The sequence below is a fragment of the Bombus flavifrons genome, chromosome 10, assembly GCF_040668555.2.
Source record: "Bombus flavifrons isolate JBK064 chromosome 10, iyBomFlav1_principal, whole genome shotgun sequence".
Lineage (NCBI taxonomy): Eukaryota > Metazoa > Arthropoda > Insecta > Hymenoptera > Apidae > Bombus > Bombus flavifrons.
The window spans coordinates 3,055,568-3,070,523 of record NC_138451.1 but is presented as its reverse complement, the minus strand read 5'-3'; the positions used below and the strand labels follow the sequence as shown (position 1 = coordinate 3,070,523).

At 28.1% G+C, this 14,956-nt stretch overlaps 3 protein-coding genes and 1 non-coding gene across 7 annotated transcripts; 3 read left to right on the top strand and 1 right to left on the bottom strand.

The window, feature by feature from the left end:
- Window positions 1–134: 134 nt before the first annotated feature.
- Window positions 135–2,617, top strand: Dhpr (dihydropteridine reductase). Its single transcript, XM_069122700.1, has 4 exons — window positions 135–295; window positions 1,378–1,461; window positions 1,645–2,084; window positions 2,161–2,617. Exons 1-4 carry the CDS (start codon window positions 206–208, stop codon window positions 2,258–2,260), a joined length of 714 nt encoding a protein of 237 aa, XP_068978801.1. The 5' UTR covers window positions 135–205; the 3' UTR covers window positions 2,261–2,617.
- A 381-nt stretch (window positions 2,618–2,998) lies between these two features.
- Window positions 2,999–3,071, top strand: TRNAK-UUU (transfer RNA lysine (anticodon UUU)). The gene has a single exon. It is a non-coding gene; the product is annotated as a tRNA-Lys (tRNA).
- Window positions 3,072–3,480: 409 nt separating this feature from the next.
- ATPsynE (ATP synthase, subunit E) lies at window positions 3,481–4,528 on the bottom strand. The gene is made up of 3 exons (XM_069121605.1): window positions 4,404–4,528; window positions 3,764–3,920; window positions 3,481–3,675 (listed from the first exon to the last, which is right to left on the bottom strand). Exons 1-3 carry the CDS (start codon window positions 4,455–4,457, stop codon window positions 3,632–3,634), a joined length of 255 nt encoding a protein of 84 aa, XP_068977706.1. The 5' UTR covers window positions 4,458–4,528; the 3' UTR covers window positions 3,481–3,631.
- Window positions 4,529–5,331: 803 nt separating this feature from the next.
- Window positions 5,332–14,616, top strand: Gpat4 (Glycerol-3-phosphate acyltransferase 4). Of its 4 annotated transcripts, XM_069121595.1 has the most exons (10): window positions 5,332–5,542; window positions 11,007–11,288; window positions 11,386–11,523; window positions 11,595–11,729; window positions 11,951–12,187; window positions 12,497–12,730; window positions 13,225–13,340; window positions 13,411–13,552; window positions 13,625–13,833; window positions 13,919–14,616. In XM_069121595.1, the coding sequence occupies exons 1-10, from the start codon at window positions 5,390–5,392 to the stop codon at window positions 14,004–14,006; spliced, it is 1,734 nt and encodes a 577-aa protein (XP_068977696.1). In that variant the 5' UTR covers window positions 5,332–5,389; the 3' UTR covers window positions 14,007–14,616. The 4 variants fall into 4 exon arrangements, with proteins under 4 accessions (XP_068977696.1, XP_068977698.1, XP_068977697.1 ...); XM_069121597.1 differs by lacking the exon at window positions 11,951–12,187 and having other exon boundaries at window positions 5,334–5,542; XM_069121596.1 differs by lacking the exon at window positions 12,497–12,730 and having other exon boundaries at window positions 5,334–5,542.
- The last annotated feature ends 340 nt before the right edge of the window (window positions 14,617–14,956 follow it).

Below are 14,956 nucleotides of genomic sequence, written 5' to 3'. Positions count from 1 at the left end.
TTAAAGTCACTCGAAATATTTCCATCGAAACAATATCAACTACTCAGTTGACAATCTGTCTTTATAGTTTGTGCCGAAAATCTGGCAATCTAGCATTCCTTTTACGAACTTTTCCGAAAGATTTTCGTATGACTTCGTACTCTTCCGTATATAATCGCGACTCCCGAAACATATTTCACGAAGAAGTTGTTTCTTTTATTGAACAATGGAGGCAATAATCGGACGGGTTTTTATATATGGTGGCAAAGGTGCTTTAGGTTCTACTTGTGTTTCAAAATTCAAGTCGAAAAAGTGGGTGAGTAATAATAGTAACAATAAATGTCAACAATATATAATAAAAATGTAGATGTTGATTTTGTTATCAATGGAACTGACTTATTTTCCCACAGAAGTTACAACTTTTTATTGTTGTTTCCAAGAGTAATACATTTGTAAATGTTATTAATTAGTTTCATTGAAAAAAAAACAAATTATCGGTCAATTATACATCGATAACTTATTCGATCTGGACATTGACTAAAAATTAATTCTAAACAACTGTTAGACAGAAATTTCTGAACGATGAAATCATTTATATTTAAAAATAATTAATTAAAAAAGTAATACTCGAGAATTATTTCATGTACGTCCTTCTAGAAATTTAATACAAAATTTATATAATGTTTTTTTTATACATAATGAATTTCATAGAATTTGTGACCGGTGTACATATTCAAACGGCGAAGTAATTATTCGCGCACTGTTTTGAATGCTACGAAGTATAGTATTTTATTTATGTATCTATAATAATTATTATCTACGTGTATATATGCGTATAAATATATTTTTATAGCCCTTATTAATATATAAATATATTTTTAAGTGTAATTAAATATTAATCATTTACTAATTTTAGTTTGTTTAGTTTCAGTTTTAGTTTTAGTATTCTATAAGCTAAAACAAACAGATTCCTTCTATGAGGCCATTAGGTCAAAAAATAAAATAAAATAAATAACATGAATCATTTACATTACTAAATGCAAACATATAAAATAAATTTTATATAAATTTAATAAGGTACTTTCCCTATAAAGATATGATTTCAACAAAAAGGATATAGATTTACAGATATAATTCTATTTAGCAATCTCAAGTATAGAGGAAAAATACATCAAGGCCATAGTTAATGAATCAGAACCTTTCACATAATACATATACCTCTATAATATCTTTGTTAAATAAGCTTAAGAAATTTTCAACTATATCAATTTTATGATATTAAAATATTTATTATTCTACACATTACATATATAGTTTATAGGCAAATTACTAAACAAATTATTATATTTAAAAAAAATAATATATTTTTATAAAACTACATTAACTTCATAATCATAGTGGGTTGGCTGTATTGATATGAAGGCAAATGACCAAGCTGATGCAAATGTGATTGTAAAACCAAACAGCAATTGGCAAGAGCAGGTAATTTTTTAAGTTGTTATATTCAACTAAATAAGAATATATATATATATATATATATGTTTTATAAACAAATATATACATATGTTTATATATATTATATATATATAATAATATTAAATATATATATTATAATAATGTATATATATCTTTTTATAAAACTAATCATTTTTATCTGTTTATTAGGAAGTTGATATTATGCAACAAATTGGAAATATTTTAAATGGGAATAAACTAGATGCAATTATTTGTGTGGCTGGTGGATGGGCTGGTGGAAATGCAGCCAATAAAGATTTTATTAAAAACAGCGAACTTATGTGGAAGCAGAGTGTGTGCAGTTCAAGTATTGCTGCTAGTATTGCTGCCCATCACTTGAAAGAAGGAGGATTTTTATCATTAACTGGTGCTAAAGCAGCTTTAGCAGAAACACCAGGAATGATTGGATATGGAATGGCTAAAGCTGCTGTTCATCAACTTACTAAATCTTTAGCAGCTAAAGATAGCGGTCTTCCAAAGAATTCTTTGGTTGTTTCTATCTTGCCTGTTACTTTAGATACACCTATGAATAGAAAATGGATGCCAAATGCTGATACAACTAAATGGACTCCACTTGAATTTGTTGCAGAGTAAATAAAATCTTTCTTTTTTCCTTATTTCATGTTTTTATATTTGATTTCTTACTAATAACATTTTATTTTATAGCCTCTTCTGGAAATGGTCACAAAATCAAGAACGTCCAGCTAATGGAAGTCTCCTACAATTGATTACCAATGATAATAAAACAGAATTAATTACAGCTTAAGAGGAAAAGAGTTTTTTGAATCGAAAGCATTTATGGTGCTCCCATGACAATATATATACATATGTATACCCATTATAAATACTTTATATCAAATGATGTCCCCAATCAATTAATGTTGTTCCATCTTAATGCATTTGAAAAAGGAATATGAAGATATATTTGTATATATGTAAAAATATTTTTCTCTGTACCTTTAAACGCGAGAGCTATAGGTTCATATAGCAACATAAATTCATTCCATTTAAATAATATTACAACAATAAAATTATGTAATTAAGTGAAATTATTTGCAAATATATTGTAACATATTTTATAACGTTTCTAATATTTATTTTTATATAAATGTTATATATTTTATATTCTGAAATATTATAATTGTGTTATCCTTTAGCAGTTTATCTCTTAAACTAAAAGTAAATATGGAAGTATAAACAAAAGTACTGTTTGTTAATAATCTCTGATATTACAAATTGGAAAAAATAAAATACAATATACAGCATAATTTTAGTTTTTATTAGAATGTTATGTGTACTATGCATAATAGAACTTCTATTGTTCAAGATTGTAACATATATGCCCAATAAATTATATACACAAAAAGTTAGAACAATAATTTTATAAAATGCTTTATTAAGTGTTATCGATTTCACTTAAATATAATTGACATTTATATAATTTAATATTTGTAAATTCTCTTTATAACAGTAACTAAATATTTTGAAAAATGTTACTTCAATCGCCCGGATAGCTCAGTCGGTAGAGCATCAGACTTTTAATCTGAGGGTCCAGGGTTCGAGTCCCTGTTCGGGCGAATATTTTTTTCTACTTAGGAACAATTTGATATCTAATTTTGTATGTACTAATGAATATTGGAAAATTCTAAATATGCCATGGAAGATATAATAAAACTTCTTTTATCCGTCATGGTCAGAGGATAAGACGTATCAGATATTAGCACTCTACTACTTCTTCCTTCTTCCGTTCTTAATCATTCATATAGTCGGAATTAATTTTTATATAACTGGATTTTACTAAACTGAAATTTGTAAATACTAGGGCAAAAACTTTTATTCCTATAAGCCATGCGTCATGTGGCCTAGAATTGTATTATAAGAGTTTAGAAACATATTCAGTATTAAAATCGGAAATTGGACATTGTGATGACATAGTTCGGATAAACGGAGTTCAGGTAAATGGGGTCCTACTGGATAAAATCACAATTTAGTATATTATAAATCATTTTATTTAATATACACAATAAGAAGTTTTTTGTAAACCTGAACAGAAATTGACATAATGGACATTTTTTAAAGGGTAATTTAATATTAACTTAACAGAAATACTTATGTATACTACTATAAGTAATATTTTTTATTTTGTTGGTGTGAACAACTCATTCAGCATTTGTAATTCAGCTAAAACAGAAAAATGGAAATTACAAATCAATATTATATCGTTAAAAGAACCTACAGCTTGCCCATAGTCAAATTTATCATTTTTTACCTTCAACAAGCTTCTTTTTCTCTGCTGCTAATTTTGCATCTTTCATGGGTTTTTCCTTAAGTTCTTGTTCACGGCGGGCATTTTCTCTTTTACTCAGTCTTCTTTGATGGTAAGCACCGTAAACTATCCCAGTTAACAGAAGAGTCCATCGGGAAAACTACACAAAATCCAATATTAAAGTTTTACAAAGTATTTTTAAATTTATGTTTAAATGCATGTATATAAATATATATATTATCAATGTTTTAAAAAGAGAAAGAGATATCTAATTTATATTATCATTTAATTCATGCAAAATATATTACTTGACTAATGCTTATTATATCTATCAAGAAGGTTAGAAAATAAAATACAAATTAAGTGCTAATATATTTTTAAATTTCATTCTAATGTAGAATAAATGATATATATAACTCTTTCTATATTTCTTTAAAACTTAAAAAAAAAAAAAGAAAGCATTACTTGAAGTTACACAAAAATTATATAATATAATCAATTTTAAAACATTTGTTCCGAAGCATATTCATTTTTATAACAACAAGAAATCTTAATAAGGCATTTGTTAAATAAACAGTAATTTGCAATACAATAGTTGAATGTAGATTGTTTAAAAAAATTCATCGTAGCAAATAGTACTCACTTTAATTAAAGGGGACACCTGCAATGGCCGGGGTGCTACTTCGGCAGACGACATTTTGTCACTGGCTTGCTAATGCTATGAAACTCTAGATAACATCACTATTTGAGCGGACGTTTAAAACATTCCTGTATATTTTTGAATATGAATATGAGAGTTACCATTATTCTGAAGAATAATATAATATTACAAATATAATATAGATTTGAAAAAGCTTTGTTATGATACTCTCTACATATTTTTTTATCTTTCACATGCTTTGGATTAAAAAATAAAGGATACAAATGTAGCAATTTGATGAAGATTAAATTAGAATATACTTATCGTCGCGAATTTGATCATAATGAAGTTTAGCCTCATATCAATCATTACATTATATTATACTTTATATATTTATTAATAGTCTTAAATTTTATTTTATTTTACTATGTACTATAATTTGCTATTTCACCGTTTTTAATTTTATATGTATTATAATTTCTCACGTTCTCTGTTTTTCTTCATTTCTTTTTAAACAATTCACAGGAATAACTGAGGGAATCTTTATAGCAGCAAATAAGCAAAATAATTCATGGAACAAAAAAATGACAATTTATGTTTGAATTGATAAACTAGCATTGTAAAGAACGCGCTCTAATGTTTCTTATCGTTATAAAGACCTATAGAAACATGATAGAAACTAAAAATTTTAATCTAAATTCATCTCGTATTTGATTGGTTGAAACACCTTTTTTCACTCGTCTTCTATTGGCCGATCATTTCGCCTTCTTGTGGACGATAAGAAATGTGACTGTGTGACTGCAATTTCATCGAAACGCATCTGCCGACAGCTTCTTGACTAGTGTCGATAACGCAGATCGTTACACTTTAATATGTTTCTCTCTATAGTATTTGTATATATAGGTTTCAAGCACGGTGGTTTTAAACTGTTTGTGGAAGGGATCGTTTAACCGTTTCGCCTTCTCGGATATTCCTTGGCAGTAAGCAAAATGGCGCCGCTATGGATGGTGATGTCGTTAGCGGTTTCTTTACTTTTAACACCTTTTCTTATGTTTTTGCTTGCCATAATCTTTTTGGCATCTATCGGAAAGTCACTCGGCGTTAGAAGATTATATATAAAATTGCTGCTAACACTATTTGAGGTAAGCGAATGAGTGAATTCAATTTACAATACTTCTCCGGTTAGAGACACATCATGAGCCTATAAATTGAAAACATGATAAACATTTTATGATTTTTGTTCTCCTTTTTTTTTTTATAGAAAAGGTACGAAAGATTACATAATCTTTTAATATCAAATTCACAATGAAATTTCTAGAACAAAATATGTATTAAACGTAACAATATTGTTTTGTAAATATGAAAAATTGCAATTAACTTTGAGGTAGACATTTTGAATTTTATTCATTCATAAATACCTGATTTAGTTTGATTGTTAAAATTTGCACTAATTTACAGATAAAATACTTAAAGATTTATGTATCGTTTCAAAGTGATGGTCAATGAAATATGGGACTACTATTAAACCAAGTGTGTTTCATGCATTGTTTACCTAACAATCAACAAGTAGCAGCAATTCAATATTTAATTTCATTTTTTAGTTTTTCCCTAATTTATTTTCGATATAATGAAAACTCCGATTTCATAAGATATATAAAATTTGGTAGTTAGAATTGTATTCCTAGCTACCACGTTTTTTTGACAGTTAAAGTAAACGTAAGTTACGCAAAGTAATTATACTTAATTATAAAAACTATGGTATCAAGTTTATTCGACCGATCATAAATTTCTAAAATTTAATTCCATAATCAATAAAAAGCGCAAATAAAATATGTTAATAAAACATGCAAAACTCTAATTAAATATATTGTTACTACATAAATATTCTTTATCGTATATATAATATATTTTCAAATCGTGTATTTTAATTTCTAATTTTTATCTTTAGTAAATAAAATATGTTTTTATTCCGGTTTGTATAAATTATTAGTCAAGCTCCCAAATTATCGACTGGTAGAACATCAGTGCAATTCAAAGAATATTTTATTTCTGAATCACTTTTAAATTTACATGTTAACATGATTCTTTTATTCATATTTCATATGAATTATTTCATATGAATATTATATTGATTAATTATATTATATATAATTTAATATACATATTAGATATATTATATATAATTATAATATTTACATTTTATATATATATATATATTATTAAGATATTCAATTAAAATTAATCGAAGCGTGCTTTGGCGAATCTCTTACGATGTTACATCGTACGTAACGAATTTGTATCGATTTAAAACCGTTAAATAGCGAAATCCTAATGTTGAAACGATTTGTGTGACTGAAGAATAAAATCCAGCATTTCCAAGTTTGCTTTTTAGTATACTTGTGCACATTAGATTTTTGAAAGGAGGAATTTTGCGACGTACGTTCAAATATTTGTCTCGCTAGTCAGAAATACGTGATCGTTATTCTGGTAGCTTCGAAGTTAAAAAAGTCGACTTTCTCAATTTTTTTTCGATGCCATTCGAATATTAATCGTGTTGAATACGATTCAACGTACAATTCAACGTATTCAAGTATTTATTATTTCTACGTACTTTATTTGAACAAATACAATGTGTGAAATTGAAATTTGTGTGCTATCAAAAAATGTAAACTAGCAAAACCATAATTATATCTTCTCACTTTAATCGCATTTTTCTCAATGTCCTGAAGGTCTAGTTTAGACAAGTTCTGTGACTGGATTTGAATACAGTGTTAAAATCTACAGGGAATAATGTATAACAAGTTCAGGGAAACATTCAATCACACATACATAGTAATGGATAAATTCCAATTTTTTTTATAAAATGTCAACTTGAACATAAGTTTTCAAGGTCAAAACTTGTTAATGATGTTTTCTCTATATTTGTCTCTTATTCTATTTTCTCGTTCTCTTATTTACTCTTAGCTTTAACCTGAAACAAAACTCATCACTCTACCTCATTCGAATAGGAATTTCCACGATCTTGACACAAAAATGAGCATTTTGTTCCACTGCGCGCTAGATATCAAATTATTCTATTTGTAGTTAATAGTCTGTTCGAGGAGATATGTTCAATATAACACGAAACTCGTACTTACATGTGTTAGGAATAAAATAATTAATCGACGTGAATACCATATGGATATGCCGATTGATAACGTAGATTATCTATATTCTGTATGTCAACATCTTACTTAATTAGAAACGATGTATTGTGCAAAAGTTTTAATGATTTATGATTTTATAAGGAAAATCATATTTTTTAGAAAATATTTCCATACAGTATTATATAGAAATGCATTTTTATGTTTTATTATGTTATTTATTTATATTATATAGTTTATTTCGTTAGTAATGCAAAGATTTTTGCATAAACATGTGTAATTATTCTTCATTGAGATTTTCCTTCTTTAGAAAACTAATCATTCTAGTTTATCGGAGGCCGTTCACCGTACGCATGTCACGATAATACGTGGATCTCCTTTGTTTGGAGAACAGACAAATCGGTGATTCTACAGTTTCGCATAACGAATACGCCGAATGAGTAACATGAAACACTATTCAATTGTCGATCACATCGTCTAGATTTTTTGACATGGCTCGAATGACGTTACCAAAATATTTTTAAAAGTGAATATTAAGCAATATCCCATACAAAGGTATTTGATAACAAGTTTGCTAATAAAAGTAGTTAAACTTAAATAAAAATGTTGTATTAAATGAAGTACATTACATTAGCAAACGAAAAACAAACATTCTTTATGTGTTATATAATCGTCAGATCAAGCTATAAATAATAAAATATAGAGGTATTTTACGAAACATCTCAATGGATAATCTTATGCATTCCCTACGCTATTTGAATACTCGCAAAGATAAAAATTTATCGCAATACGTATACTATTTATAAAATGTGCGATGAATGCTTTCCAAGATGTTCTTTTAGTTTCTTTTACAATAATCTTACCGTAATTATATATGCTGGAATATGCATTATTATGTAGAATGAGAATGATGACGTTTCACCTTATTTGTTTATATATAGGTGTGATATGTATGCATATTAATTTTCATTATTCACGATCTTCTCAATTTTGATCGCGAATTAATTAATGGAATAGATCCCAATATAACGATAACGATGATTATGTAATTACAGGCGATAGACTGAAGACGCGACGTTCTAATTGAAAGGTTGTGCAAGATGCGTACAAACTCGTCAATCTTTTCTTTGATCGCATATTTTTAACATGATTACAAGACAAAGATCGTGAATTGCGACAATGATATGTTTGTAGTTCCTTGAATATGGTGCAGAAATTGAAGAATACGCACCATCATTTTATCGGAAGAATTTCGTCTAAAGCTTAAAGACGCATGAAAAGAAGACGGCGTATGAAAATATTTGAATACTGGTAGATATCTGTCATGGATATATTATGTATGGCACGAGCAAAAGTTCAAAATCTCATTAGCATAATAATGAAACTTGACTGTCATAGCTATATTGGAAAAGCTTGATACAAATTTAGAAAGGTATATAGAAATCGCAAGATATGGAATTGTCTTTAATACTTAATATACGCTTAAGATAATATAAATGTTTTACTAAATATGTGTTTGCAATAAATAACTTATAATTTCTACATACATTTTTAGATTTGTTTCAGTTTTCCAATATGATCAGTCGTGTTTCTTTACAGTGCTGATGAAAATTCAGAATGCTTTATATAACACATACAATGCATATGTGCATATATAAGTACATAAAAGTTTTATATCGTAGGTATATTTTATTGAATAGTTTGCGATTATGGAAAGACTACGTGCAATAAAAATTGAATTATAATCAATTTGAAAAGAACTTTGCACGAACAAGATGAAACATCTACGATCTCGAACCTACATGCGACGCATATTCCAGCGTAATTATAATAAGATTATCGTATAAAAAGACCAAAAGAACGTATTAAAAAGCGATTGTTCAAACATTTTGTATGTGTGTTATGATAAAAGAGTATTTTATCTTCGCGAATAATCAAATAACTCGATAAGTACATTACATATTATGCGGAATGCTGTGTAAAATACGCATAAAAATCTTTTTTCTATACTATTTAAAATCATGGACATCAAGTACAAAGTTCAAAAAATCTGTCTTTTGTTCAAACATATTTCTTATCGATTCTTTTCTCATCAACGTTATCGAATATCGTAATGCTGCAATTAACCACATGATTTGTCGAATTTCAAGAAAGCACATGTCAGTGCAAGGAGCAAATACAATTTATTGAAATATCCATTTCTTTCGAAACTCTACATTTTGCCATAGATATAGCAACAAAATTTCGTTTTCAGATATGATTAACGCGATAATATTGGTAGAGAGGTTCCTTTATCAGAGATACTACAAGTTTAGCTCAATGGAAAATGTATCTTGTCCTTGATGAACTTTCCATTTACGATATATGCCTATCTTTTACCAAAAGAAGAAAGATGGATTAGTTAAGTACAAAGTGTACAGATATCGTCAGACGACAGTGCTTTTTTTTTATATAAAAAAAACTCTTACTCGTGTGGAAGTAATTAGTAATGTTATCTAAAGAATAATTCGGATGACTTGAAACAAACGATAAATGTTTTCGCCATATCTTAAAAGTTGCCTTTTTATGTAAATATCAAATAAATTCTTTTCTCGTTGATATTTAAACAAATTTCTTACAACACTTGCTTATTTGCGTCTATGCCAACAAATATATATACGAAGTGTGTAATTAGTAATTATGTTATATGTTTAATGAAACCTGTCGTTTTTGTTCGAACTTGTGAATGATCAATAGCTGTGTTGAATTAGTTTCATTGAACTTAATATTTATGATTTATTATCAATTTGATTGATAAGCTTGGTAAGTTTAACCTTCAAAAAATTGATGAAATTATTCGGTTTTATCAACTAGAAGGACATTAGCCTGTCTGTTTACATAATTTTTTTACATAATACATATATAATATAGCATAATAGTATAATTATATAGTATATTTCAAACGCTTTGTATATAGATTGGGCGCTAAATATTTTAATTACGTCCCCACGCTATAATATGAATTTTTTAGAAAAAATTCTGTCCGAAAATTTCTGTTAGAAAAAAATATTTAATTCCAAACTACGAATATTTTTTTATATTTTATAACTTATTGTAACAATCTTTTCCAATTGTAAAACAATTTTAAAAAAGGAACAAGCATAACAAAGTATTCAATTTTACATAAATCTCATAAATAAAGAAAAGAAGCATTGTTTACTTTTATTCTTATCACCGATAACTATTAAAGGATCAAGGTCGGAGTAAAATTATTGTTATTAAAAATATTCGTATTTTAGCCTATAGTACTTAGCGTTTTAAGTACTTGTTTCTTGCAAATTATAATCAGATTGACTAATCCGATTGTCTTTCTTGTGTTGTATAAAGATCACTTTACAAAAAGGTGCTTCATAATAAGAAACGCATTCCTTAGGAACGTTTAAACTTAAATAATTATAGCGTATGTATTGTTTTTATACTTCAGTATGGCAGACAAAACATAGAAAACGTAAAAAAGAAGAATGGTACTTGGAAGCAAAATGACGAAGACACAGATGAGGAGTACGAGTCGAGGCACGTCGAAAAGCAGAATGTGCAAAATTGGAAAACGGAGAGTATGCAGAATGGAGTGAGCAGCACCGTTATAGCCAGATCGACGGATTTGATTTTGGTACCCGAGCCAGAAATGCAGAATCACAAAAATCATTTGGAGGAAACGAAAACGGAAAATTCACAGACGCCTGCAACAAGTGCGAGCAAAAGCGAGGTAATTTTAATTCTACGTGTTTAATATATATCAAGAAAATATATATACATATCTACGATTACTTGTACAATGGATTGAGAATATATTTTTGTTGCAGACACTCATACGTAGAGATTCATTTGAAACCCTGAAAAGGGAGTTCAAACCTGCAATCTGTTTGGATTACATTAAAGCTGGTGTAGAAGCTATTATAGAAGATGAGGTGACATCTCGTTTTGAAGCAGAAGAATTGAAGGTAATTTCTATTTCTCTAGACCTATAGATATATATGAATTGTTATATAGTATAATGATATATTTTTTCTAGAATTGGAATTTGTTAACTAGAACAAATAGACATTACGAGTTCATCTCCTGGAAGTTAACAGTGATATGGATATGTGGATTTGTTATGCGATATTGTTTTCTTCTTCCCTTGAGGATATTCATTTGTTTTGTAGGGGTAAGTTCATTGATTCTCTTTTAATAATAAATTGATAGTATTTAGAAAAGTTGAAACAAATTGGTAGGATGCATATACACTCGATTAATTTCTTATTTCCACATTTATTTTTATTTTAAGATTCTGTTATATGTTTGTCACAAATCTGTTTTGAAATTGTCTGTTTCAATACCAAATATAAATTTAGTATTTGCAACTCGACTAATATCAAAGCTTCCTAGGTACTGTACATTGTAATTGCAACATTTCTTATTGGCTTCCTACCAAATGGTTTTATTAAGAAATGGACATACAACAAGGCTAGTCTCATAGCATTCAGGATAATGTCACAATCTTTATCAGCGACAATTACAATTCATAATCCAGAGAACAAACCAAAACCAGGAGGAATGTGTGTGGCAAATCACACTTCCACAATCGATGTGCCTATCTTATCCACACAGACAACATTCTCCTTGGTAATGAGGCATTACGAAGATATCAATCTTTTGTTTTCAAAATTTGCTGTTGGGAATTTGTGATGATGTCTTGTTGTTTGTAACTAATCTCTGCATAATATGACGATATCGTTAAAACAAATTCGGAAATTCTGATGTATTAATCCCCTACATTAATATGATTTATAACTGCCCACTGACAGAATTAAAGTACATTGTTAAGTGTTACAGGTAAAACGGTATCCTGTAACTTTGCTTTGCAAGTAAAGCTAGTCAGCATTGATACTAAAAGAAAGATCCTTTCTTAGATACAAAGCTTGTGATTTACAGGTGATGTGGCTGACTGCATGTACAGCAGTAGTCGGCTATGTTCCAGAGGGTAGTTTCAAGCGATGGCTGAATTACAAAGTCTCCATAATGTGCTTCGGTGTGTTGTCGAGTGCTCTATCATCAGTAATTACGTATCATAATCCGGAGAATCGTCCTGTTAGGGGTATTTGTGTGGCAAATCATACTTCACCTATAGATGTTCTGATACTCATGTGCGATAATTGCTATTCCTTGGTACGTTTTTGTCGTTCTTCGTCTAATAAGCTAATAGTTCCAGCATTATTTATTTATCGATATGATAACTCATCCTTTGTCAACATTTTTGGGTTTTTTTGAAATTTGCTTTATATTGATCTTATTCTGTTATTGTGATGTTGTAGTTCTGGGATGTGTGCATGAAAATATATTACTCTAATATTATGCAAAAAGCGATTTAAAATATTCAATAGGAAATATTATTCTAGATAAAATTTGCTTTAAACGAATTTTGCTTAAAATTTGCTTTATCTTAGTATCATGTGCAACGCAATTAATATTATTCCATAGAAAATATTATTTTAGGTGAAATTTGCTTTAAATGAATTTTGCTTGAAATTTGCTATATATTTATTTTTTTTCTAGTTATTATTATTATTATTGTGATGTTATTTTTGTTTGCATTGCATAAAAATGTATTACTTTAATATTATGTGAAAGATGATTTATATTATTCAAATTTTATATTTTAGATAGGTCAAAGACATGGTGGATTTTTAGGTATTCTACAAAGAGCTTTAGCACGTGCTTCACCACATATTTGGTTTGAACGGTGTGAAGTTAAAGATAGAGAAGCAGTTACAAGACGGTAAATGTTAATCGCCGTGCTGTTAACATAGTTTCTTTATAACATTAAAATGTTCTTACATACTTTATAGATTAAAAAAACACGTGTCTGATCCTACAAATCCACCGATACTTATCTTTCCTGAAGGCACTTGTATAAATAATACTTCAGTTATGCAATTTAAGAAAGGAAGCTTTGAAGTTGGTGGAGTAATTTACCCTGTTGCAATAAAGGTAATTGTGTATGTATTTATGTAAAATGGTATTGATTACCTTAGGTAACCAATTTTATTCTTTTTCTTATAGTATGATCCAAGATTTGGGGATGCATTTTGGAATAGTAGTCGATATTCAATGATACAATACTTATATATGACTATGTCAAGTTGGGCCATAGTATGTGATGTTTGGTATCTTCCTCCGATGTATAGAAACGAGGGAGAGAGCGCTATTGATTTTGCGAATAGAGTAAAGTCTGTGATAGCAAGACAGGGTGGCTTGGTCGATTTACAATGGTAAAATTTTTTTAGATAAAAAAAAATATTATTCATCATTATATATAAAGTGAAACAATTAAGTTTTTTTTAATTACATTTTTAGGGATGGTCAGCTTAAACGAATAAAACCAAAAAAGGAATTGCGAGAGAAGCAACAGGAAGAACTTAGTAAACGACTTAAAGACGAATAAAGTCGAATATGAATCGTCTCTAGTCCCTCTTTCACGATCGATATAATGTGTGATATTTTGCTTAAACGAGAATATTTTACCTGATGTGCTGTTTTATCTTCTTCGTGGACATTTATCTGTGCTAAAAGGGGATGATAGAGCGTATGCATGATTTAATTTGTTTAATTTTACAAATGTGATACATTGCGTTATGTTAGATTATTTTTTATACAATAAAAAATTGATAAATTTCTATAGTAACATTTAAATTCATTACAAGACGATTAGTATAAACAATTTATCTTAATATTATGATTGAATTTAAATATGAAATATCGCAGGTACCACATTTGTCAATTTTTAATACCAATATTATATAACGAGGCATTACAAATTTATTATTTATACATAATGAAGTGTTTAATATGGAATGGCTGATGGTGTGTGACTTTTTGTGTGTATGATTGAATGTAGCATCAAACTCATCCTATTTATATTGTTACATTTTTAGAAATATACCTCACCTCATTATCTCATTAATTTGATACATGGTTATGGATATCTAAGCCCATCTGATATTATACAGGAGAAGTTACAAATTCTTTTCTTTCTTTTTTTTTTTTTTTTTTTTTTTTTGTAAAAATGATAGGGAAAAATATTACTCTTTATTGTAGTGTAAAAAATAAAGTATTTATTCATATTTCTCATAAAAAGAAATTAGCATATATCAGGGTTATGCTACTGTACCCATCCCCTGAAAATTATTTGAAATGCCATTCATTACAATTTAAGAGCATAATTGAAATATTTCCTATTTTTGTAAATAATATCATCAAAATTTTGAAAAAACGTTCGTAAATTACTATACAATTAAAAAAAATACATGCTTATTGTATTTTTATGAAGAAAAGTTATAATCTTCATCTACTGTTCTCAAAATATTGAGAATATTTTATTCATGTTCTAATTGA